We start from the raw sequence: 26,907 nt of genomic DNA, 5'->3' as shown, positions 1-26,907 counted from the left end.
AACCTTTCTACTATTAAAACAACAGAAGCATTTAGTTTTTCGATGGTTTTAAAAATGGCTTGTTGACTCCATATTCAGACAGCTGCTTTGCCTTGGATCCTTCCCTACTTAAGAGTCAGTATGTTGAGATGGAAAGAGAATTCAAATTAAAGGCTTATGGAATGAGACAGTTTTAAAAAAATAAGATTTTGCAGATGTACAACTTTGTAGAAGCTTTCCTTAAAAATGACATTAGATGACTTAAAAAAAACTTAGATGTTTTATTTGGAGGTTCAATTATATACATTTTCAAAGTTATTTACAATTTTAAACATTATTTTACATAATTCATTTTTAATACAAATACACTGATCCTAATATACACTCTGTCATTTTGAATTGTCCATGTAAAGTGTATTATGTTTAATGTTAAGATCATTAATTTTATCACATTGATGCTGTCTGGAACTAATTAAAACTAATTAATCTAATTTAAACCATCTTTTCCCTTTTCTCAGAGCTTTGAAGTACATGCCACATGCTGTTCTGAAACTACTGGAAAACATGCCTATGCCATGGGAGCAGATCAGAGATGTATCGGTTCTGTATCACATCACAGGAGCAATTTCATTCGTTAATGAAATACCATGGGTTATTGAACCAGTTTACATATCTCAGTGGGGGTAAGTAAGGTGTTGGATGTTTCTGAGCTATTTTTGTAATATTCTGACAGTAGACATCAGGGAATCGTATTGGGCAATGTTTGGAAGATCAGTGTTTTGAATGGCACCTGTTTTACAATTAGCAATGATTCCTGATTCTTGTCAACCAACCATTTTTGAACTCACACTTGGTATTTTAAAGAGGCTTACTGATTTCAGACTTTAATCTCCTGGATTTTTGCAGTTGTTCAAATATTTTCCTGATTCCTTCTGAAGTAACTTTTTCTAATTTTCCATTTTTAGCATCAATGTTGAATGTAACTTCCCTGACGAACTAGTGAGGTGAAGCTCTACTTCAGTTGTGATATTCCAAATTGAAACAAAGTGCTTTATTTCAATAAAGTGCCAAGGGTGATGGATTTGAGTTTAGTTAAAGCAGGAGAAGCTGTCAAATATTCAAATGGAGTTGTATAAAAATAATGTTTGGACGGTTTTTTGGTTGTAGGAACCTAGAAGAAAACAGCAGGGTTTTCCGAAGTAAAGGGCTCCCTCTATTTTTTTCACACATACTGTGTATAAAATTGAGGAAATTTTGACCTATTAAAGCATTTCAAATTAATGTTAACTCTTATTTTGATGTGTTTTATTTTTAGCTAGTTAATCATTAAGTAGTTTAATTTGAAATTAATAACAGCACTATTTAAGGAATGTTTAATTCAAGTCCCAACTGCAGGCAAGGTCAATTATCAGTATTCAGAACATTTCCACTTCATACATTAATCTTTGAAATCTTAATACACTGGTGAACTAAATATTTAAAGTTCACCATGAGATTCTGAATGAATAGTTTTTATTATTTTTTTGCTGGATAAATCTTATTCGTTGGCATACTGAGGATCTCTGTTTTGACATTTCGCTGATACTGTATTGAATTACTCTTTTATTGCTAGAACCATGTGGATTATGATGAGACGTGAAAAACGTGATAGACGGCATTTCAAAAGGATGCGGTTTCCTCCTTTTGATGATGAAGAGCCTCCGCTGGATTATGCAGATAACATACTTGATGTAGAGCCACTTGAAGCAATACAGATGGAACTTGACTCAGAAGAGGATGGACCAGTAGCTGAGTGGTTGTATGACCACCAGCCATTGAAAGACAACCCAAAGTAATTTTTTTTCCCACAGCAATATTTTTATTGGTTTCTTAAATCAATAAAGCATAGTACAAAGAAGGTTTGTGCAGTACATAACAAATGTACAATTCACATCTGTGAAAGAGATGCACCCATAATACAATCGTGCTTTGGTTGCCTCCCTGCCCTGACCTACCCCTCCCAATTCCCATCTCCAAGCCATCATTGCATTAGCAAAAAGGGTTAAACAGAACCTTTATCCCCACCGAGCTGCACTGGTATAGAGAATGTGTGTTTTCCTAACACATAAACTGTTGTATGTTTACACGTCTAAGTTCGTAGAATTTTACCGCAGAATGCTGAAAGTCAGGGAGTTATGTGCAGAGGAAAGGAAGAAGGGATGAGTCTTTAGTTTGGCTGGGAATTCTGAAAATATTCAAGAAAGGGTCCACACCTTTTGGAACTTCATGTCTGAATTGAGAGTTGAATAATGGATCTTCTCAAGGTATAGACTTGACATGATGTCTCTAAGCCACTGAGCTTGGGTGGGCGGGGCAGCATCCCTCCACCTGAGCAAGACTGCAACCCAAAGTAAATTTTGATACATTTAGTGCATCAATACCAGGAGAATAAATGGAAAGCCTATCAAAGTAGTAATACTAAATAGGAACAAATAGCTGGTTATTAACAAGTACATTTAAGTTTGGTATGTGTCATTAGGACTATTGTACCACTAGAGGATGAACGAAGCTTAACTTAGTTCTTCTGCATGTTTTTGGAATAACCATTGAAAAATTATTTTTAAAGTACACCGAATACTAAATATTGAAAGGCTGAGTAGTTTCTGCAGTATTCTAAGCTATTATATCCAAAGAATGTTAAATGCTTTCATTGTATTAACAGCAACTTTGTACAAGTTGTTGGGCTCAGTGTGTGGGGAAAAGAAAGTGCAGTCAAACTCACTTTGCCCAAGTAAACCTCAAAAACTCATTAAAACAATATTCATTATTTGCTAATTTGTTATTTTAACTTTAAAGAAATGTTAAAATCAAATTTACTAACATTAAATATGATAACTCACATGGATAAGTACTGCTTTATATTGATAGCTTGCGCACAATTTTATGTTTAAAAAAAATACCAGAGTTCTAAAATTGTTAAAATAATATCTACAGAATTCCCATTTTTTGGAAACTGCAGTAAAACCCAGTTGTGTGAAGCCTGTAGAAGTGAATAAAACGTCAAAAATATTTTGTTACAGTTATTAACAATTCAACTCCATTATCTGGTGAGCACTGTAGGTGAGGGCAAGGTTAGGTTTAGCAATGATCGAAAATGCTGGTTGATGTTTGGAGTATGTTGGGGTGATGCATGCACCTCATGTTTTTATCTCTGAGCTTTAGTGATACATAGTTTATGAGTGTGGGTTCTAAGCTTTAGCAATATTTAATTCATGGCCGCTTGTTTTTTTATAACTGTTGTATTTAGAATTAATTTGTAATGTCTGCATAATTAGAGTAAAATTATTCTGGCGGTCTGGAGCCATTGTGAAATTGTAATTGTTTAAATAAGAAATTTTGTCCCATTTTAGGTTTGTAAATGGATCTACTTATCGGCGTTGGCAGTTTACTTTACCGATGATGTCCACTCTTTACCGCTTGGCTAATCAGTTGTTAACTGATTTAGTGGATGACAACTACTTCTATCTATTTGATCTCAAAGCATTTTTTACTTCTAAAGCTCTGAACATGGCAATTCCTGGTGGACCAAAATTTGAACCTCTTGTTCGGGATGTGAATCTTCAGTAAGGACTTTTATTTTTAGAAATCTTGCACTAAGATATTAAGGGAGTCATTAATTTTGGTGATTGTTGTCAGTATTCCTATTAATGAAGCTGTGTGCTGGTCTCTCCATAGTCATTGATATTTTGAAAATATGGAAATAATCAGCCTACACTGATATCTGTCAGGAGGGCATACAGTAAAAAAGCACTTTGGTTTTAAAGAATATAGGCTGGTTCAACATAGCGAATTTTCACTTTTCAATGACACTCCGAATAGTAGTTCGTTGAACATTTCCAGTATTTTTTTAAACCAAACTATTTACTGTGTAGTGATTTTATGTATTAATAGACACATATGCTGTTGTCAACTTGATAATCGTGACCTCAGTTAATTCAGCCCCTTATGTTGGCCTTTCTTATGATTGCTGTCTGTCATTCTTGGTAATACTATAGTTAATCTGCTTTTTTAAGCAATTTTTATGCGGCAGGCCATTAGGTCATGTGTTCTTGTAAGATTAAAGCAAGAAGATAATGAATGAAATTTTATTTCGGTCAGTACAAACATAACAAAAAGCATTATTTTCAATGATGATTTCATAAGACAAAATTAAATAGTAACAATCTTTAAAACAGACCGTAAGGGTGTAGGCTGAAGCTGCAGCTTATTATGCCTACCCCTCTTACTTATACAAAAACATATTTGGTGTCAATCATCACATCAAAACAAAAAATTTCATAATCAGATTCTGTATTTCGTGTTGCATGTTATTTAGAGACTATGGTGGCTATGCTATTTCTTAAAAAATGTTAGATAATATTTTATGCTTTTGGAACTTTATGCTATGGTGTGCAACTTGTCTTTATTTGATAAAGAAGTAAAATATTGCAGTTTGATTATTTGATTTTGGTTTGTCTCTTAGAGATGAAGACTGGAATGAATTCAATGATATCAACAAGATCATCATTAGACAGCCAATTCGAACAGAGTACAAAATAGCATTCCCATACCTGTATAACAATCTGCCCCATCATGTTCATCTTACCTGGTAAGTACGTGTATTTAAGTCATTTCATGTCTTCGAATGATCATTATGAGGATTTAAATTTCCTTCTGAATTAAGTACATTTATTACTGTCAGTAGATAAAGACATTATAAGACTTTTAATATGTTATTTTACCATACTGTATTTCATTATAGTGTTAGATAGCTTGGTGCTGTTCTTGACCATTATAAGCAATTTGTGCTCAAATGGGGAAAGTGGAATTCATGGTCAAGGAATTTCAGATTGTCAATAAGCAAGTTATTTAACCTGTAGGATTTTAAAAAATAAAAGTATTTAAAAGTATATTTTTGTTACGGCAAACTTAAAAGTATCTGTTAAATTGTTTAATTGAGTATCCTTGCACAAGTATCAGTAGAAGTAATTGTTGTCAATTTCCAGTGGTTTCCTGCAGGAAAGCCAGCAGTCTGTGTTCTTAGAAACAGTGGTATCTGATTAGGTTGGGAGGTTACAGTGGTATCTGATTAGGTTGGGAACCTTTTGCTTCCAAGACTATTTTTCTAAGATAGCTTTCCTCCTGCTTATCAATTTCCAAACTAATGCTTAAGTGGATAGAAATCCCACTATAACCAATTCAGCCCAGGTAACACAAATAGCATTCACTAATTTATCAGTGGCATTCTATCCGATTCATATTATGGAATTACCGGTATAACAATGTGAGAGCAACATGGTCAGTAGTCTTAGAGGTTCCAAAGGCCGATGATTGTTTTAACTTTTGTGTTACTTAAGTATTTCCTTAAGACTCCTTCAGCAAGCTGTCTTTGTTGCCTTTCCCATGAAATAGTACAGTGCACTGAAGTACTGCTGTCTGAATGACATGATGTTTTGGAACATTAGTTGAATCTTTCCCCTAGCAGGACTGTTTAAGGTGTCAATGAATTTGTAATAAATGAGTAGTATAGAAACATGCAGACATTTGGGTTGTAGAAAATATGATTGACTTTTAAAATGTAGAAACTTAAGTTTGGAAATACTTTATTCCAAAATGCCCCTTTGACTCAGTTTAGTAAACTAAGTTTACAATTAAACTGCTAAATAGAAAGTTCCCTATTTGTTTCTGAGCCTCAGGAAACTTTGCTAGTATTGGTCTCAAAATTGGAGCTGTATTGTAGATTGCTTTAACACTCTTAAGTCCAAGGAAGTGAAAATAAATTTCTTTCTGATTCCCATTCAGTGTGCTTTGTAAGGTATTAACTGGATGCTGAATGAGATTGTGATTTATCAAACTGTCCAGAGGAGTTTCAATAGGGTAGTAACTGGGATGAATGGCTTAAAATGGTTAGATCTGTGTTCTTAGGAGTTTAGAAGAATGAAGGGTGATCTTATTGAAACAAAAGTTCCCAAGGGACACAAGAATGTTGAAAAGCTTTCACTTATAGTAACATCTCATATGAGGGAACATAGCTACGAGAAAAGGGGGAAAACTTTAAAGCTGAGGTGCACGGGAATTTCCTCCTGCAGAATCTGGAATTTTCTACCCCATGGGGTTATGTAGTCTAGATCACTCCAGGTTTTTAGCAAGGATGTAAACATTATTGAAAGATCAGGGAGGTGAAGATTGTGTGTAACTGATGCAGTAGAGGAATTAAATATTGGGGTAGAAAATCCATGTGTAACAACGACAGTCTTGAGGGGCCAAGTGGCCTATTTACAGTGTTATCTTTTTGTGTTTTTGTGCTTTCTTACCATACAACATTCAGTCTTGATAAAGATTATCTTTGGATGAGCTTGTGGGGGTCACAGTAACCATGGGATGATGAATTGGGCAGGATAATTGGAACAGGAAATGAACATTTGATATATTACCATTAATTTAACTTTTAATTTGGAATTTAGGTACCACACACCTAATGTTGTGTTTATTAAAACCGAAGATCCAGATCTGCCGGCATTCTACTTTGATCCATTGATCAATCCTATTTCTCACAGACACTCTGTTAAGGTAATTGATGATAACCAGCATTGACTTTGTTCTTTTCATTCTTCCAGATGATGAAATGCAATAAACAGAGATGATCATATGCATCTGTCTTTCATTTCAGAGTCAGGAGCCGTTACCTGATGATGATGAAGAGTTTGAACTTCCTGATAGTGTGGAACCGTTCTTGAAAGAAACACCATTGTATTCTGACAATACTGCAAATGGCATTGCCTTGCTTTGGGCACCAAGACCATTTAATCTGCGATCTGGTAAAACAAGGAGAGCACTTGACATCCCCTTAGTTAAGAACTGGTATCGGGAGCACTGTCCAGCTGGGCAGCCAGTCAAAGTTAGAGTTTCTTACCAAAAACTCCTGAAATACTATGTTCTGAATGCACTTAAACACAGACCTCCAAAAGCCCAAAAGAAAAGGTAGGTGGATTTTGCATTGATGTTCAATAGCTGTTCATGTTCAAAACTATTTTGGCAGAAACACTCATTGTGGCATTATTGAGATTGTAAGGGGAGTGTTGTTAAAAAATGGAACAGAGTATAGTTTTTGGTCTAAGCCTTTTAGTTCTCCCATGCATCTCAATAATTTTTATTGTAGGAACACACAAAATGCTGGAGAAATTCATCAGGTCAGGCAGCATCTGTGGAGGGGAATAAACAGCCGATGTTTCTGGCCATTTTGTTGTGCTACTCTGTTATCTTCTTGGTCAAGGCTGTTCTTTTTATAAAGGATGTTAGACATTACAATGAGGAAGTACAGTTTTTTAACTCCTAATCATGTTTAATGCATTTTGTTTCTTTTAATACATCAGGTACTTATTCCGTTCATTCAAGTCAACAAAATTTTTCCAGTCAACCAAACTAGACTGGGTGGAGGTTGGGTTACAGGTGTGCCGTCAAGGCTACAACATGCTGAACTTGCTAATTCACCGCAAGAACCTGAATTATTTGCATCTGGACTACAACTTCAATCTGAAGCCTGTGAAAACCCTCACCACTAAGGTAAAAATTATCTCGCACTAGGCAACACACCTGAGGTGGATGGAGTCTGAGTTAATAACTAGAAAACTAATGCTTTTTGCAGCTTTATTTTTAAGATTTAAACCTAGGCATTAAAAAAACTTGAATTACTACTTTGAATTGTTGTTTTCTATTTTGTTATCCTTTCATTTTAGGGATTTAACTCATTTTTAATACTAAATTAATCTGATTATTTTACAATGTTACAAGATGTTTGCAGTTTGGTCTTGAAGTCTCAGCATTTTGCATAAAAACTCCAGTCATTGGTAAATAGGCTTGAATTTGCTGCTGTTGGAAATCATGGGGTATAATTAATTGATATGACATTTGAAATCTGTAACCACAACAGAATCCAAAGACTAAATGCATTAGTGTTAGTTAGCCTCATTTTTAATTATTTAGCATACTAAGCTAAATATTCATCTACATCATTTTTGAACAAATTAAATAACTTCCATTTGGTGATAACAGTTAGTACATATTTCCAAGCTATAGTCTAGTGACTTGCATGCATATCATGGTAAAATGGATATCACTTTTTAGGTTTAAGCTAAGTCTTTGTCATTAAACATTTACTAAAATTACCACAGCTCATTTCATATAATGAGAATAGCCTCACATGATGTGGTGCAGCATTTATTGTAGATGAAAACTTAAGTAAAGCATAATAATGCAACTGTGAGTGGAAAATTCAGTTTTAAAGTGTCTAAGATATTTCCTCTGACTTAATTTTCACAGGAGCGTAAAAAGTCAAGATTTGGTAATGCATTCCATTTGTGTCGTGAGGTGCTACGTTTGACAAAGCTTGTTGTTGATAGTCATGTTCAGTACAGATTGGGGAACGTGGATGCTTTTCAGGTACAACAAACAAGATTATTGGGATTTTATAAAAGAAAGATTTAATTTTAAAGTAATATTAAATGGTATCTTTTTTCAGTCACTTTGTTCTTTTATCCTAGCTTTAATCATCGTTTACGTACCATAATCATTTGTGTACTAATCTTGTTTATGGCATGATGAGGTAATGGTTAGCACAACACTACAGTGAAAGCAATTATGGTTCAATTCCCACCGCTGTCTGTAAGGAGTTCATACGTTCTCCCCGTGACCGCATGGGTTTCCTCCAGATGCTCCGATTTCCTCTCGCATTCCAAAGATGTATGTGTTAGGGTTAGTAAGTTGTGGCCATGCTATGTTGGTGTCAGAGGCATGACAGCACTTCCGGGCTAACCCAGCACATCCTTGAATGTGTTGATTGTTGACGTAAACAACTCATTTTACTGTATGTTACAATGTTTCCATGTACACATGACAAATAAAGTTCATCTTTACAGAGCCCGTGGTGAAATCAGCGATACTGGTGACCAACCATTATATTTTAGGGCTTTTGTCAAGTTCATTTACTTGTTAATCAGGAAGCTGACAAGATACTTTTCAGACATTGCTTTGATTTTACAGCGAATTCTATGACGAAGACTATTACTTTCGTCACGTATAATCATTTCCTTTAATTCTTTTAAATTCCTGAAACCTTTTATAATCACCTTAGCCAACTGGTCTCATCAGAGTTTAGACTTGTGTAGACTGACTGTGATAAACAGTATCCAAAAATGTTTTGTACATCAGAATATTCCGACTGGTTTTTCTCTGTGTAGAGGAATAATAGGTTCTCAGGCTACCAAACTGTCTCTGCTGTGCTCCCACACTGACACTAACCAGATGTTAGCATGACCTCACTTCACACTGATAATGTCTCTATTTCTAATTCTTCTACTTGACTATCTTTCTCTCTTGACTGTCTATCATAATTAATAGCTACACCTCGCCTTTTGTGGGTACACTTAGGCTACATGGCAGTACATGAAGCAGGGTTACTTTCCACTTTGTATTCTTTGTGTGTAAGAACCAGAAGTTTTGTGTGATAATGCACCAGTACTAAATATGTAGAGTGTAAATGCACTGTTATTTTTATTAAGGAATAGATTTAAGTATCTTTACATAAAGTAATAGCTGGACACTAAATCAAAGTAATTTAAATTTATTCTTTGCATTTTAGTTGTCAGATGGGTTGCAGTATATCTTTGCTCATGTGGGACAATTGACAGGAATGTACAGGTACAAGTACAAGCTGATGAGGCAAATCCGAATGTGCAAAGATCTGAAACACCTTATCTATTACAGATTTAACACGGTATGTATACAATTTTATATAATTAATTAAACCTGAAAGTATATGTACATATCATATCCTTAGTTTTGACAGGTCTTCAGTGGATTGGGGGTGTTATTACCTTGGGGAATATTTATTACCTTTAATGGTGTAAATGCTTTAGTGATGTTTTGATAGCAGTTTCTTAAAACCAGATGCAAATGTTATATTTTTCCCACCCATATAAACACATTGGAAAATTTATCACTCATTAATTGTGAATATAGATGTTCTGTTTTTTATGCTTCTGCTTTCTCTTAGCTTCAACATGTTCCTTGTTTGTTTTTCTTTATCTGAAACAATTGCATTTTCTTTAGTGTGACTGGTTTTCAATATATAATGAACAGTCATATGTAAAACTTAAGAGTATGTTAGGAAAGCATGATGCAGTGTAAGGCTCCTTTGCTACTTGTAATTAAGAATGCACAGGTCACCCTGTGACCACCAGCATGAGGGGAAAAGTATTCAAATCAGAGTGCTATAAAAGATGTACGCTGTTTGCTATCAATTAATGTTAATGCCATTTTAATTTAACAGGGGCCAGTTGGCAAGGGGCCTGGCTGTGGATTTTGGGCTGCTGGCTGGAGAGTGTGGCTTTTCTTCATGAGGGGCATTACTCCTCTGCTGGAGAGGTGGTTGGGAAATTTACTTGCCAGACAGTTTGAAGGTTTGTAAAACTTTTGTATTTCATATTTTAAAAAACCATTTGTGTAAGCTTGCTACAAAAACAAAACTGTTTTGGAACCCCGTTGCTTAATTTACTACCTGCCCTCTTATTGACTCAAAATAACATCTATAAATTTTCTGCAATGACAAATCTCTGAAGTAATGTATTGCCTTTTTCTTTTCTCTAAATCCTCTGCTTCCCAATCTTGCACTGACTAGGCCGTCATTCCAAGGGGGTAGCTAAGACTGTGACCAAACAGCGTGTGGAGTCTCACTTTGACCTGGAGTTAAGAGCAGCTGTCATGCATGATATCCTAGATATGATGCCTGAAGGAATCAAGCAAAACAAGGCCAGAACAATCTTGCAGCATCTAAGTGAGGCATGGAGATGCTGGAAAGCAAATATCCCTTGGAAGGTACATCCTTTAAAAAAGAAACACATGAACAGCCCATTATATTCACATTCAAGAATTTACTGTTGGATAACTGTTCCTCTCAACACTTGTTTGATGATCAACTTAATATCTTCCCTGTTTAGGCTGTTGTGTGAATAACTCAGTAATCCTAGTTGTCCATATGAGGTTGGGAGGAGGGAAAAGAACTCAAAAATTCTTAATCCAAAAAATTAATTTATGACCTTGTGTTTAAATTGTTTATATGTGACATTTATGGCACTCATTTAGACTTGTGTTTCTTTACCCTTGGTTTTGCTGTGAGGATGTAAAAGAATTAATTGTAACATTTACTTTGTCTTAAGTGGAATATACTGTAGTTGGCTCAAAGTCTGCGTATAATTCTGAGTTTAAAATGTAAAAGAATAATTTGCTTTTATCATTTAAGGTTTGATTCTTTTGTCATAGGTTCCAGGTCTGCCAACTCCAATTGAGAACATGATTCTGCGGTATGTAAAAGCCAAAGCTGATTGGTGGACAAATACTGCTCATTACAACAGGGAGCGCATTCGTCGTGGTGCAACTGTGGACAAAACTGTTTGCAAAAAAAACCTAGGTCGTCTTACCAGGTTGTACTTGAAGGCAGAACAAGAAAGACAGCACAATTACCTAAAAGTGAGTTTTGCCCACTGAATCTCACAGCTGTTCCCACTTTGTCACTTATTAAAAATGCCATCCTCTTCTCTCAGTTACTCTGTGTCTGCCACGTCTGCTCTCAGGATGAGGTTTTTCATTCCAGAACTAATGAGATGTCCTCCTTCAAAGAAGCAGGCTTCCCTTCCTCCATCAATGCTACCCTCACCCGCATATCTTCCATTTTGCACATCTGCCCATCACCCCATCCTCAAGCCACCCCACCAGTGAAAGGGTTCCTCTCATCTTCACCTACTAGCCACTGTGACCAGCACCTACTTCTCTGTAATATCCACCATCTCCAATGGGATCCTCACCCTCCCCCCAACTTTCCACAGGGGTTGTTTCCCTTCCTTCCATGTGCCTCTATCCTCTCTTGTCAGATTCCCATTTCTCTAACCCTTTTTCTCTTTCACCTATCAACTTCCCAGCTCTTTACTTCACCTTTTCCTCTCCCAGTTTCACCTATCACTTTGTACTTCTTTCCTCCCCCCTCCTTCTTGCTCTAACTTCCCATCTCTTTTTCCAGTCCTGATAAAGGGTTTCAGCCCAAAAAGTTGAGTGTTTACTCTTTTCCGTAGATGCTGCCTGGTCTGCTGATTTCCAGCATTTGCAGATTTTCTCATCTTTGCAGTTTGATATGCTGTTGTTAAATTTAGTTTAACTTTGAAGTTTCCATGAAAATCTAGTTTGCTCTACACTTAGGTTGTGAAAGTCTTCTTACTGATTAATATGAAATACTTAATGTTCAATATTAGTTTTATAAAAATTGAGGATGTTCTGAGAATCCTTAAGTTGCCTTGAATTATCTATATTTATTTATTTATTTTAATGGTGCTGTAGAACTAATTAGCATTCATGAACTGTATCCAGTCACTGAAAGTAATGCTTGTAGTTTTAGATTGAGTTTGGATTTAATTATGATGAGCAATGTAGAGTCTATTTCTCTAAAGGCTTAGCTTTGTCTGCAAATCTCAATTGCCTGTAAGTATTTAACTCCCTTTGTGTGCTGAATAGGATGGCCCCTACATTACTGCCGAAGAAGCTGTTGCCATCTATACAACCACAGTGCACTGGCTGGAGAGCAGACGTTTCTCGCCCATTCCTTTCCCTCCACTTTCATACAAACATGATACAAAGCTTCTGATCTTGGCTCTGGAGAGACTCAAGGAAGCTTATAGGTAAGATATATGTATGTGATTGAACAGCATATTCAAATGACTTTCCATTATTAATGTGAATTCACATTAATGTTTATATCTGATTTGTTGAAAATGAAATGATTTTAAATGAATGAAGCTTTACCTTTGATGTCTTGTTCTTAATTTCAGTGTGAAATCAAGGTTAAACCAATCACAGAGAGAGGAACTTGGTCTAATTGAACAGGCTTATGATAACCCTCATGAAGCTTTGTCCAGAATTAAACGTCACTTACTTACACAGAGAGCTTTTAAAGAGGTTTGTGAGAAGTCATATTCAAAATCATACCCATGTTGTGATAATATAAAGTTATCTTGTATTTGCTGATTAATTTATGATACAACAGTTCTCATTTTCACACTCTATATCAGAATGCCTTTTTTCCAATCTTTCTACCCTGACAGGTTGGCATTGAATTTATGGATCTGTACAGCCATCTGGTGCCAGTTTATGATGTGGAGCCCCTGGAGAAAATCACTGATGCTTACCTCGATCAGTACTTGTGGTATGAAGCTGACAAGCGGCGGTTATTTCCCCCATGGATTAAGCCAGCTGATACTGAACCGCCTCCATCGCTTGTATATAAATGGTGCCAGGGTACGTGTGGAGTTTTCCTGAAAAGCTGTGCTGCTTGCCAATTTTTTGATTTCAAAATGAATACATTTCAACTTTTAAAAAAAACCAATTGTCTCATTGCATACTAAAGTATTAGGACATATTTCAATGTCTTTTACTGTTTTGGATATAGGAAATTTTATGAAACATGATTTATGAGCATTATTGAGTTATGTTCACAGTACTAAATTTTAGATGAAACTACTTGTTAACAAAAACAAAATGTAATTGTCAAATGTTTATTTGCATTTTCAATTTTAAAACTCACTTTTAAAAACACTCCCAATAAAGTAGAACTGTTTGAAGAAGCACATAGCATCTTCTAGTAGCAATGTGTTTAAATTTCTTTCGTGAGATTTCTTATAATGGTACATAACTGCTACCCTTTTAGATGAGCACTGTGCTAAAGTACATTACTTTTGAGGAAATAAAATAGTGCAGATTTGGAACCATGTATTTTGATACATTTTAGAAATCAAAGATTGTATTAGCATTTGATTATTTGAAAATATATCATTATGCGATTGTTATTTAATGCAGGTATCAACAATCTTCAGGATGTGTGGGAGACAGGTGATGGTGAATGCAACGTCATGTTAGAGTCACGATTTGAGAAAATGTATGAGAAAATTGATCTGACTTTGCTGAACAGATTGCTTCGTTTGATTGTGGATCACAACATTGCTGATTATATGACAGCTAAGAACAATGTTGTTATTAATTACAAGGTATGTGTAATTTCTATTACAGTGACTATCCTTTGCTGGCATTTTCACCATATTGACAAATGCTGATATTAAACCAAATTACATGTGTAAGGGATTTTTTGAAACATTTTAGATGGATCAGAAAGCTTCCATGTCAAGTACATATTAAGAGTGATTAAAATGTAAGAACTTTGTTAATTGGCTGAGGTTGGGGTTATGGAATATATTTTAACAATAATGCATTTCATTAAGCAATGTGTGTAAAAACACCATGGAAATAAATTTATGGTTCCTGCTCCTCTTAAGTATAACTGAAATAAATTTCTAAAGTGCTAATCTTAGTAAGTTGTATCTTATCAAAGCTTCAGTCTACTAAGTGGAGTTATTGGAAAATTTCACGAACATGAAGTCAAGCACATAAAGTTTTCTCAAGTATTTGGTGACTTATTGCTTTCACTTTTGGAGACCAGTCTTTTGTGAACTGGAGGAGATATTAGTGGTAATATAAATTCACTGAATATGTCTGGAGTATTAAAACTTAAAATGGATTTTTTCCCACTTGATAGGACATGAACCACACCAATTCCTATGGTATTATTCGAGGACTCCAATTTGCCTCATTCATAGTCCAGTACTATGGGCTAGTGCTGGATCTGCTGGTATTGGGTCTCCATCGAGCCAGTGAAATGGCTGGCCCACCACAAATGCCAAATGATTTCCTGAGTTATCAAGATGTTGCCACAGAGGTTGCTCATCCAGTCAGGCTTTTCTGCAGATATATTGAGCGTATTCACATTTTCTTCAGGTAAGCCGTTTTCCTCTAAACAACCTTAGAACTTATTACCAAAATATGGATCTGAATGCACATATTCTTTTTAAAAATGGCAATCTATTTTAAACTTGAATTTATCAGACTTTGTTGATAATTGCCATGTAATTTTGCAGTCTTAAGTTTTGCCTAGAAATATTGTTTTAATGTTTTCAGTGTTTTTAGTATTTATATCAAACCCCTCTTAAAGTTGCTCCTTTTTCATTAAAACACTATACTTTGCAATGAGCGTCTTCTAGATGATGGTGACAGCAGGAGTTCTTTTCCAGGAAGAGAGATTAGGAAATATCTGAGTTTGATAGTGTAATTCAGCACAACAGTCATCTCTGAAGTAGATGCTTAGCTGTTTGTTGTCAAATCACCTACTTTGGAAATCATTTGTGGTGACTTGCATGAAATAAAATCACGCTTAGCTATTTAAAGGTTCAAAGGTTGAATTTAATGTCAGAGAAATGTATACAATATACATCCTGAAATGCTTTTTCTCCGCAAACATCCATGAAAACAGAGAAGTGCCCCAAAGAATGAACAACAGTTAAATGTAAGAACCCTAAAGACCCCCCCCCCCCCGTGCATAAGCAGCAGCAAGCAACAATCCTCCCTCCCCCCACCAGCAAAAAAAATCACATCGGTACTATCACCAAGCCCAAGTGTGTGCTAAGCAATAGCAAAGACACAGACCACTGTTACCCCAAAGGCTTCACATTTCATCCGACATTCGACAAGCCCACAGGTTCTCTCTCTCCCTGGCAAGGGAGAGGGAGGTGTCCCCCATTTTCACAGCGAGTTGGAGATTTGTTGTCAAATCATGATTTTGTTCCTTTTTTTATTGCGCTTAAATAATTGTTGTAGTTACTTGTGATGTTCAAGATGTTCTTAAAACATGGAATTGAGCTTTAGACCTGAACTGATTAAAAGAACATTTCTTCAAGTGCATGTTTCACAATCTACACTAACAGATTTACAGCCGACGAAGCCAGGGACTTGATTCAGCGCTACTTGACAGAACATCCTGATCCAAACAATGAGAACATTGTAGGATATAATAACAAGAAGTGTTGGCCAAGAGATGCACGTATGAGACTTATGAAGCATGATGTCAATCTGTAAGTATTATGTTCAAAGTTGTTGCCAGGTGTACTGCTACTTTTTGTAGCATTTGCCTGGTCCCTGACTTTATTATTACTGTGCAAGCTGCAATACAGACTTTTGTTTTCCATTAAAATCCATCGGAACAAGTATGTTGCTTTTTCTCCCCACCCCAGCTAAAGGAAAGTTATTTACTTGAATTTGATGCTTTTGTTCTATTGTTGGATTCAATAGGGTAGTTCTCAGAAACATGTAGTGCAACGCCATGTGGGAAGTGATGCTTCCAACTTTAAGTTTTAACTTAAAACAACTTTAAGTTGTTTTAGATGGTTGATTTTGACAAGATTTTCAATTGTTTGTTAGTTAAAGCAGTGCATTGAAACACGTGGGCAGAGCACCTTGAATTCAACTTCCTATGAACTTAACTGTTGACAATACAGTGCAGTAGTTATAGTACGGTATTGTTATTGTTATTCGCTCTGTTAAACTAACATGCTGTCTCACACTTTTCTTATGGAAAAGCAAGACAGTTTTGCCATTTTTCCAGTAGTATTATCTATCAGTCAGCATTACAACCAGCAGATTAAGCAGCTGTTATCTAAGTACTTAATGTTGTTATGCCCTCGGCCCCCTCCTTTGTGAGAATCGCAAGAGCCCTAGTCAAGAGGGGGTCAACTGACCCAAGAGAGAAAGAGACGTGCTGAATAGACACAGGAAATGGGAGAGACGTGTGGAAGACCACGTTCTCCCGAGAAGCAGAATAAAGGCGACATTGACTATTGTCTCATGGAGACCACGTGAAAAGCCCTCGGGCAAAGTGGGCTGGTTGAGAGAGAGATCGCATCACCTGCAACCTGATTGACACCTGCGATCCCGTGAAGAAGTATAAAGGAGGGTCTGAGGGGGGGAACCCTCAGACGCACCAAGGAAGCACGATACCGATTCCCGTGGGAGCGGGAATCCATTTTGAAGGAAGACACGTGCGTTAGATTCCAAATTTTGAATCTGTGGCTAGGACCAACGGAAGACTGCTTTTAACTAACAACGGGGAAGCCTGCTCCCCTGATTCCAAGGATTTGCTCTGTAAAGACAACGGGCAAGTGTTTATCCTTTCTAAACCATCTCTCTCTCTCTACAACGTGAAAACCCCAGCGGTTCCCAAAAGGGAAAAGCCTGCAAACTTCTGAGTGACTCTTTATATTTCAATTGGGCTCAGTATTACCCCTAGACAACTATAGAGCTTATTTCTGATTGATTATTATTACACCGGTGTTTTAGATTGAGTTTTGATGATGTATATGATCTGAATGTTTTGTATTAACCATACGTTTGTGCCCCTTTTTGAATAAAACGTTTGAAAATAGTAGCATCCGACTCAGCTGATCCCGCTATCTTTGCTGGTAAGTTACCTGGTTACGAGGTTACGTAACAATGTATACAGGATTTTGCTGCATGCATGAGGCTACATTGGATTAGCCCTCATAAGGATAAATGTTTTTCCTTTTGGGATATTTTAGGTCTATAAAATAAGCTTTATAACTGACAGTTGTTTTCTTTTCCCTTTGTCAGAATATTCTAGACTTGATCCAAATAATTTTGGATCAAATCTAGAACATTCTTCTTTTCATTTGGAAATATGAATTGAGTGATTCATTGCGATCACAGCCTTAACACAACAGGTGATAATACCACAAGCTATTGGGACCATCTGTTGGAAGCCAGTGAAACTCCGACCATTTAAAAGCTCTTGTATCCCATGTTTATGTTTAATCAGTAATACAGTTTGAACTGATAATTTAGTCCAGTCTCTGGAGTATTGTCTTTTTTCATGCTAGCTGTCTTTAATTGCTTACTCTATATCGCACCTTTTAGGGGACGAGCAGTGTTTTGGGATATCAAGAACCGGCTGCCTAGGTCTGTTACCACCATTCAGTGGGAAAACAGCTTTGTATCTGTCTACAGCAAAGACAATCCCAATTTGCTATTCAACATGTCAGGCTTTGAGTGTCGCATCCTTCCCAAATGTCGCACAAGCTATGAGGAATTCACTCATAAAGATGGAGTTTGGAACTTGCAAAATGAGGTATGAAGTATTATGTATCAGTAGAAATGTTGTGGAATATTTCTATTAATTTAAGCAATACTGGGTGTATTTTTGTTATCCGATCTATCTCTATGTCATATGGTCTTGGCACCCACCTATGGCTGAAAAATTCCAGGTGTGCAGTAAGCAGACAATGAGGCAGGCAATTACTGAGAGAACTCAAATCTAATAGAAGCAAACATACAGCATTTTCCGTTCTCAAAACAGTATTTTATTCCCACTTTTTGAAAACACACTTGCCTTGGATGACCTGGAGAATATCTGCAATGTTCTTGCAAACATTTGTCCTACAAACCACATCACCTAAAACAGAGTAACTTAAAGTTTCATAATAGTCTTTATGAGGCGTACAGTGCACAAATTGGCTGTTGAATTGGAATGCAAAATAATGACTGCATTTAACTTAATAAGCTGCGAAACAGATAGACATGGCCCTTGGGCCCAAGCTCATGTATTCGATCTGCTATACAAATGCAAACTATTTCATAATTTGTAATTCAGGTTACCAAAGAGCGTACAGCACAGTGCTTCCTCAGAGTGGATGATGAATCTATGCAGCGTTTCCATAACAGAGTACGGCAGATCCTCATGGCTTCTGGTTCCACCACTTTCACCAAGGTATGGTTCCTTTATACTTTTTCATTTAAAGTAATAAATGTTGCAAAGTTTGAATAAGGGGCTATTCAAGTAAATTTGAATAAGGGAGTTTGCAGAAAGTCCTTAAACGCATTTTCTTTTGTGTGATTTACCCACCTATAGTTGGGTGCAGTGTAAATTTAGATTGTGGTGAAGATCTATTGCAGTTTACCAGTGGCAAATAAAATGTAAACATTTTCATGACAAGGTATCAGAACCAGAGGAAATAGCAAAATGTTAACTTGTTTACTTGGATGTTCCAATGGTAATCTTTTATGCTTTTCCAGATTGTGAACAAGTGGAACACTGCACTGATTGGTTTGATGACCTATTTCCGTGAAGCAGTGGTCAACACTCAGGAGCTCTTGGACCTGTTGGTGAAATGTGAGAACAAGATCCAGACACGTATTAAAATTGGTTTGAACTCCAAGATGCCAAGTCGTTTCCCTCCTGTGGTGTTCTACACTCCCAAGGAGCTTGGTGGTCTTGGAATGCTCTCAATGGGCCATGTTCTCATACCACAATCTGATTTGAGGTACTGTTTAGATACAAATTTCTATTTCATGAATTTAAAGAAACAGTATAAAGTACTCTGTTTCTGTGCATTGTTTAATTTGTCTGTAGAAAAGGTAAATATATAGTAGAAAACATTATCCCAATTATTTCAAATGGCATTACATCAGTAATCTTGATATCTTGCTGATAACTTTAAATAATAAATATGACATTTTTTATAATTATATTTTTGGGCTATAAAGATTCATGTGTTTAAGTTCTGTTACATTTTATGCATTTATACTTAATTTGTTATGTTTCAGATGGTCCAAGCAGACAGATGTGGGCATCACTCATTTCCGATCAGGTATGAATCATGAAGAGGACCAACTGATTCCTAATCTTTATCGTTATATTCAGCCTTGGGAGAGTGAATTCATTGATTCACAAAGAGTGTGGGCAGAATATGCACTGAAACGACAGGAAGCCATAGCACAAAATAGGTAAGTTGTGAGTTTATGTGAAGCCATAATAATGATAAGTTTCTATTTGTTATACTTCATAAACTTTTCTTTATTTCAGGCGGTTAACTTTGGAAGATTTAGAAGACTCTTGGGATAGAGGGATCCCACGCATTAACACATTATTCCAAAAGGATAGACACACTCTGGCTTATGATAAGGGTTGGAGAGTGAGAACTGATTTCAAACAGTACCAGGTATGTCTTAATGTTTCAGTAGGACATTTTGTTCCTGGCTTTGGTGACCTCAATGCAATGTCACTGCTGCTCTGAAGCTGTGCATCTGTACCAAAATTCTACAAAATCAAATCTCTAATGAGAAACAACACACACAAAATGCTGGTGGAACACAGCAGGCCAGGCAGCATCTATAGGGAGAAGCACTGTTGATGTTTCGGACCGAGATCCTTCGTCAGGACTAACTGAAAGGAGAGATACTAAGAGGATCTTTGCTGCCTGGCCTGCTGTGTTCCACCAGCATTTTGTGTGTGTTGTTTGAATTTCCAGCATCTGCAGATTTCCTCGTGTTTGCTCTAATGAGAAACTATAAGCTTCAGTATTTTGCTCCAAAAGCACATTTGTGGATGGGTCCTGCCATTTTTGCACTGTGTCTGAAGGTTTTATGTCTTAGTATTTGGAATTACACCAAATTGAATATTTTGCTTGAGGGATTGCTGATTAATCTGGTGAAGTTTAAACAGTATATATTTGAACCAAAGAAATTACTATTACTTGATTTCTGATTTATGCTATAACCAAGCCATAGCGGTAGTGATAAGTGGTCATGACACAATCGTCATACCTCTATATAATGATGAGAAAAATTACCCAGAATTCATATTTCTGAAAGGGGATAAAAAGTTTAGATTTGCCTATGCCTTGTAAGAATATGGTCATTGCAGTCAGTTATACTGTTCCATAGTTCTTCGCCTCTGATTGCAAGATAAGGTATGGGAGGTGAATGACAGTTCACCTGAAAAACTGTCTTCCATTTGAGATTCCCTACCACATTTATGTAGTGCTAGAAGCATTTGATTTGGTAAAGAAATAACAAGAGACAGATGCCTAGAGTTAAAGCTTGGAATTGATTAAATTATAAGGAGATTTAACAAATTTTGTTCCTAGAAAATTATAAAATCTATAATTTAATGACCATTGCTTTAGTATTTTCTATTTTTTCTTCTTTCATGTGCACAGGGATAGTTGCTGAACTTAGCCTAAGACAGGCCAGTGGAATTATTACAAAATTAACAATTTTAGAGCGCACATAAGTAGTCCAAATTCACTCCTTTTTTTTAACATTTCAATGAGATAGATGAGCTTAGTGCAGTGATATCAGCTTCTCAACATCAGGCTGAATGTCACTTGGAAGGAGTCTCAGATCCACATGTTCAGTAATTTGAAGTCTTTTTTTGTTGCTTTGAACGAAGTTGTGGCTGCACTCAAAACTGTGCTCCATTAAACATGATGTTGGAAAGGCAATAAAGAACATTTTCACCCTTTTCCACAGTGCAGGATAGTGTTCAGAGATATCTTTCTGCAACCAAAAGGAATGGTTTTTTTAAACATCGGCTTCAGCATAGTCATTCTGTAGCAAGATCATTTTTTCATTCTTCTTGTTAATTTCTCATTACAAGTGTTGTTCAGGAATGGATTTATTACTCAATCTGAAATTTGAGTCGAGACAAACCTGAAATCACTGACATAACTTTATGCAGCTCACCCATCTGGACACAGTATACTTGAAGATCGTCATCTGGTATTCTTTTTTCTTGTAACTCAGAGAGGCTTGGAAATTGAGAAAGGTCACAATGACTAATGTTGCACATAAATAGGGTTAACTTGGGCAGAAATGTGGAGACAACTGATTTGACTTTGATAAGATTTACATAATTTCCTTGCAAATGAAGATTAATTTGTGAATAATTCTAACAAATAAACAATGTCATGCCTAATGTTTTGAGTTGATTTCTGAATGAAATATTCGAGTCTTCAAAGAATTTCATCACTGTTTCAAAAGCGCATAAAAGCGTCTCAGGCCGTTAACTTTTGAGAGTATTGAGTATTAATAGTAAGAAAAATGCAGACTGTGTTGAAAAGTAAGTGTAATTAAGATGTGTTGTTCACAGGTGTTGAAGCAGAACCCTTTTTGGTGGACCCATCAAAGACATGATGGCAAGCTATGGAACTTGAACAACTATCGCACTGACATGATCCAAGCACTAGGTGGTGTTGAAGGCATTCTGGAACACACTCTCTTCAAGGGAACTTACTTTCCTACATGGGAGGGTTTATTCTGGTATATCTTTTTCTTTCAAGCTCTATTGTTTAATATATATGTTTGAGATGCATTGTCATCTACTACGCTGAGAAAATGATACTGCTGTATATTTTTAACTTAAATATGAATGCTTAATTTCAAAAAAAAATTGTACTTGTAGGGAGAAGGCAAGTGGCTTTGAGGAATCCATGAAATGGAAGAAACTGACTAACGCTCAACGATCTGGTTTGAATCAGATTCCCAACAGAAGATTCACTCTTTGGTGGTCACCAACCATCAACAGAGCTAACGTAAGTATCTGTGATTTATTTTGAATCAGTGACATTTATTTATGAAATGAGTTTCCAGAAATGAACTTCGAGTGTTTTTCCATCTTCAGGTTTACGTAGGTTTCCAGGTGCAGTTAGATTTGACAGGAATTTTTATGCATGGCAAAATACCCACGCTCAAGATTTCCTTGATCCAGATCTTCAGAGCCCATTTGTGGCAAAAGATTCATGAGAGCATTGTTATGGATCTCTGTCAGGTCAGTGTTCAGACTCTACTTAAGTCTTATGATACTTGAATTGTTTGAAATCCAGTTGAAGGAAGAATGAATGGAAAGTGCTGTTGAAGAACTGGAAGTAAATTTTAGAATTAACTGAATACAACAGAGAAAATTGCAGAGGGTTGAAATTTTATTGCATCTGATGTAAATAATATAATTTTTTTTTAATACAATTGAGCTTGGAAATAAAACAGAAGTTTTTAATTTGAAAAATGTGACCCTAATGTTCAAACTTAACCTTGCTTTCAACTTTCTGGAGAATTGCTTAATCAATAAATCTGTGAAAACTATTCTTCTTTGTAGGTCTTTGATCAAGAGTTAGATGCTTTGGAGATTGAGACTGTGCAGAAAGAGACCATCCACCCCAGAAAGTCATACAAAATGAACTCCTCCTGTGCTGATATACTGCTGTTTGCTTCATACAAGTGGAACGTTTCCAGACCATCACTACTTGCTGACTCAAAGTGAGTTCATTCCACCATTTTAGTAACATTTAAATAGAAATGGCCCTTTCTTCTCTAAAGCTTCTTCTGCCATTAATTAAGATTGTGGTTGTTCGGTGAGCTAATTCTATTTACCTTCTCTGTTTCCTTATTTTTCACTGCCCTTGCTTAACAAGACTATTAATCTCTGATTTAAAATCAGCAACTGAACCAAGTCCTATTGCCACCATCTTTTTTGCATGGTAACATTTCTTTCTTCATTCCTGAAAGATCTGGCTTTAAATTTTAACCATGCTCCCTTGGAGAAACAGATTTTATGTGGATAAAAATTTCCTTCTTAATAGATTGAGATATCTTTAAGACGCCCCTTAGTCTTACAAATTTTTGAATGTTTTCTTTTTAATCTCTAGTAACTTAACCTTTGGAACCCAAGTATCATCTTGGTAAATATATGTTGGTACCCAGCAAGGCCATTGTATCCCACCTAAATTGTGGTACTTGTTCAGAGCTGCTTTTAGTGCTGAGCAGCTGAGGCATAATTGATACCTTGGTGTATTCCAGTCTTCTAGGAAGCCAATATACTGTAACGTTCCTTGATTGATTTTTGTACATGGAAGTTTTTCAATTATTGGATGCTTGCACATGAAAACCCCTGGTTTCCTTGGCTGCATAAGTTTAGGGAAAACACTCTCCGGTCCCACCAAACTCATGAGATTCAGACTGCTCTTCCACCCCAAACTCTGGTTTGTGAGGATACTGTGTAATTTGCTACCCTGTTACAAATTAGTGCCACGAAATAACAGACAATACACTGCATATGATTAAAGGAATTATATTTATGAATTTTAACTTCACTAAAGGGTTAATAAAGAAAAATAAAAAGAATGGGGCCCATTTTAATTAAACAGTCAAATGTGCACAAGTTGGAGCTCATCTTGAACTTCTGTCACTCACGCACTGAGCCCTAGGTCGGTGTGAAAGCACACACCACCTTCTGAACATCACTCACAAATCCATCTCAAACAAATGGGTCATCTCCTGGATCGTAAGCTACGACCAGTTCTCCCCAGCATCTTCTCTCTTCATCTTCTCTTGAACAAAAGCCCAAGACCAACTTTATTATCCCTCACCTAGAAAACCTCCTGCTAATTGGATGGCACACATTCCACATCATCCCTTATCTTCAACAATAACCCAAACGGGCTGAAAACAGAACAAACTGCTCTCATAGAACTGCTAAATGAAATACCTACATCATAACAGTAAAGATGTGAACCAGGGCATTACACATATATTGTAGTTACACTTCAATTGCATCAAGGCTGCCAAGTTGACTATGGTGCATGTATTTTTCTTATTATCTTGAATTAAGTTGCATATAGTGGCAGGGGTGGAGATACTTCCCTACCAGGATGTGTAAGGCAGTCCTACCCTCCACTAGCCTGCAGGCCACCCTTGGGCAAGGTGTAGCACCTGCTTAACCCTCTGATCAGGGTCATGTGAAGCCATGGGAACAGATGGCGGATGGTCATATGAGCAGCTGGTGCATGTCACAAGTCTTGGTATGTGACCATTGACACCAATCTCTGAGGAGTAGTGATAATGGCTGGGGTTACCTGTCTTGTAAAGACACTGCCCAGAAGAAGGCAATGGCAAACCACTTCTGTAGAAAAGTTTGTCAAGAACAATCATGGTCGACAGACCATGATCGCCCACGTCATATGAGATGGCACGTAACGTTGGTGATGATAGTAATATTTCCTGTTTCCTATTTCTTTTAGAGATGTAATGGACAGCACAACTACTCAGAAATACTGGATAGATATTCAGTTGCGATGGGGTGACTATGACTCTCATGATATTGAGAGATATGCCAGGGCTAAGTTCTTGGACTATACAACTGATAACATGAGTATCTACCCATCCCCAACTGGTGTATTGATTGCCATTGATCTTGCCTATAACTTGCACAGGTATGTATTCAGAGTGGTGTGCAACAAAATGTATCCTAAAGGGTAAAAGTGTAGTTAGGTAATTATTCATAATAACTTGCCAATTCAAAGTACTAATGTATAGAACTGTAAAAAATCAAGATATAAACTTAAAAAATATATAGAGCAACTATGTAAGTAGGATTTTTTAACTGTTCTAAATTATTTGTCATATCAAGCAAAAATTGTTAAAACATATGTTACTGTATTTCTTTAGAAATTTCTATCTTCAAATTTCTTGGGGGGAGAAAAGTTACTCATGCCACTCTTTTCATCTTGCAGTGCTTATGGTAACTGGTTTCCAGGTGCCAAGCCTTTGATCCAACAGGCAATGGCAAAGATCATGAAAGCTAATCCAGCTTTGTATGTGTTGAGAGAACGTATTCGAAAGGGTCTACAACTGTACTCTTCTGAACCAACTGAACCTTACCTTTCCTCGCAGAATTATGGTGAACTCTTCTCCAACCAAATCATCTGGTTTGTGGATGATACCAATGTGTATCGAGTCACCATTCATAAGGTAAAAAGTACAGAACTTAAATAAAATTTCAAACATGAGAAGCATCCAGTCACCATATTTCTCTGTCTATGCTTTTTGTTGCCTCATTAAGGCATTCAGCATTATCAAAAACGACAACACCCCGGATATTCTCTATTTTCTCCTTTTCTGTCAGGTATATGTTACAAATGCCTGGCAACTTATACCAACGGGCTCAAGGAGAGTTTCTTCTCCACTGTTAAATGGCTGTTGATGGTTCCCTAGGATGATAAGATAGACTCTTGGCCTCACAATCTTACATAATTATGATTTCGTGACTTAATGTCTACAGGCACTGCACTTTCTCTGTTTCTGTACCACTTTATTCTGCATTCTGTTATTGCTTTACCTTGTTCTACCACAATACGCTCTGTAATAATTTGATCTATATGAACAGTATGCAAGACAAGCATACTGTGTCTTTAGTTCATGTGATGATAATATTCCAATTCAACTAAGAGCTTATTCAAATTGAAAAATGTAATTTATATGAAAATAATGACTACTGTCTTAATTTTTAAAAATTTTTGGAATTAGTTTCTTTAATATTGATCATGATTCTGTTCTTTTACAGACTTTTGAAGGTAACTTAACAACAAAGCCCATCAATGGAGCCATTTTCATTTTCAACCCCAGGACAGGACAGCTGTTCCTTAAAATTATTCACACCTCAGTTTGGGCTGGACAGAAACGTTTGGGTCAGGTAATATTTTAATGATGTTTTAAACTCCTCCACTTCATGCTTATCTACAAATCACAAGGTTGCACTTTGGATCATTTTAATTTCACTTTTCAGTATAATTGTGGTGGTAAATTACTTTTCGGTCAGTTTTCAGTCCCATGTGACATAGGAGACATATAATTGAATAAACATATTTTGCCATGAAATTGTAAAAAAAAATGTCCAACTTAATCATATTGTGTCGTTAGTTTAAATACCTTTTCACAGACATTAATACCTAATCCTGTCCACAATTTTAAGTGTTTACTTAATCTCAATGAATTGTATTCAGTTAGCAAAATGGAAGACTGCTGAAGAAGTGGCTGCTTTGATCCGATCACTTCCAGTTGAAGAGCAACCGAAACAGATCATTGTTACGAGGAAGGGCATGTTGGATCCACTGGAAGTAAGTGAAGTGTATACTTAGAAGATAACGTGCCTTAAAAGTTGAAATTGGGTAACAAATGGAACATTTAGAATCACAGGTTTATTTAAATCAGAAAGCTATTTAAAAACACAGGAAGTTGAATTCAGGCTAAACTGGGTGGAGCAGATGTTTATAAATTTTGTGCCATCTAAGAACCCTATATATAGAGCATCAACTAATAGATCACACAGAACGATGGCTGCAGGATATGTGGCCCTGACTTTTG

The 26,907-nt window shown here is 36.4% G+C and overlaps 1 protein-coding gene across 1 annotated transcript in view; it reads left to right on the top strand.

The window, feature by feature from the left end:
• prpf8 (pre-mRNA processing factor 8) overlaps positions 1-26,907 on the top strand; it is a 40,915-nt gene that overhangs the window by 4,400 nt on the left and 9,608 nt on the right. Inside the window, exons 4-34 of the mRNA XM_073053488.1 lie at positions 498-662; positions 1,592-1,810; positions 3,369-3,581; positions 4,481-4,606; positions 6,462-6,567; positions 6,668-6,978; positions 7,371-7,560; positions 8,317-8,436; positions 9,635-9,769; positions 10,325-10,454; positions 10,673-10,869; positions 11,314-11,520; positions 12,556-12,719; positions 12,870-12,996; positions 13,143-13,335; positions 13,894-14,081; positions 14,627-14,865; positions 15,849-15,995; positions 17,851-18,061; positions 18,584-18,700; positions 19,006-19,253; positions 19,537-19,716; positions 19,796-19,931; positions 21,863-22,032; positions 22,175-22,304; positions 22,394-22,540; positions 22,865-23,025; positions 24,786-24,977; positions 25,278-25,515; positions 26,108-26,236; positions 26,547-26,660. Of these exons, the coding sequence (XP_072909589.1) occupies positions 498-662; positions 1,592-1,810; positions 3,369-3,581; positions 4,481-4,606; positions 6,462-6,567; positions 6,668-6,978; positions 7,371-7,560; positions 8,317-8,436; positions 9,635-9,769; positions 10,325-10,454; positions 10,673-10,869; positions 11,314-11,520; positions 12,556-12,719; positions 12,870-12,996; positions 13,143-13,335; positions 13,894-14,081; positions 14,627-14,865; positions 15,849-15,995; positions 17,851-18,061; positions 18,584-18,700; positions 19,006-19,253; positions 19,537-19,716; positions 19,796-19,931; positions 21,863-22,032; positions 22,175-22,304; positions 22,394-22,540; positions 22,865-23,025; positions 24,786-24,977; positions 25,278-25,515; positions 26,108-26,236; positions 26,547-26,660 (5,350 nt within the window). The remainder of the gene's footprint in view (positions 1-497; positions 663-1,591; positions 1,811-3,368; positions 3,582-4,480; positions 4,607-6,461; positions 6,568-6,667; positions 6,979-7,370; positions 7,561-8,316; positions 8,437-9,634; positions 9,770-10,324; positions 10,455-10,672; positions 10,870-11,313; positions 11,521-12,555; positions 12,720-12,869; positions 12,997-13,142; positions 13,336-13,893; positions 14,082-14,626; positions 14,866-15,848; positions 15,996-17,850; positions 18,062-18,583; positions 18,701-19,005; positions 19,254-19,536; positions 19,717-19,795; positions 19,932-21,862; positions 22,033-22,174; positions 22,305-22,393; positions 22,541-22,864; positions 23,026-24,785; positions 24,978-25,277; positions 25,516-26,107; positions 26,237-26,546; positions 26,661-26,907) is intronic.

Source organism: Hemitrygon akajei, chromosome 8 (genome assembly GCF_048418815.1).
Source record: "Hemitrygon akajei chromosome 8, sHemAka1.3, whole genome shotgun sequence".
NCBI lineage: Eukaryota > Metazoa > Chordata > Chondrichthyes > Myliobatiformes > Dasyatidae > Hemitrygon > Hemitrygon akajei.
Note: the sequence above shows the minus strand (reverse complement) of the source record. Positions and strands in the feature narration are given on the sequence as shown.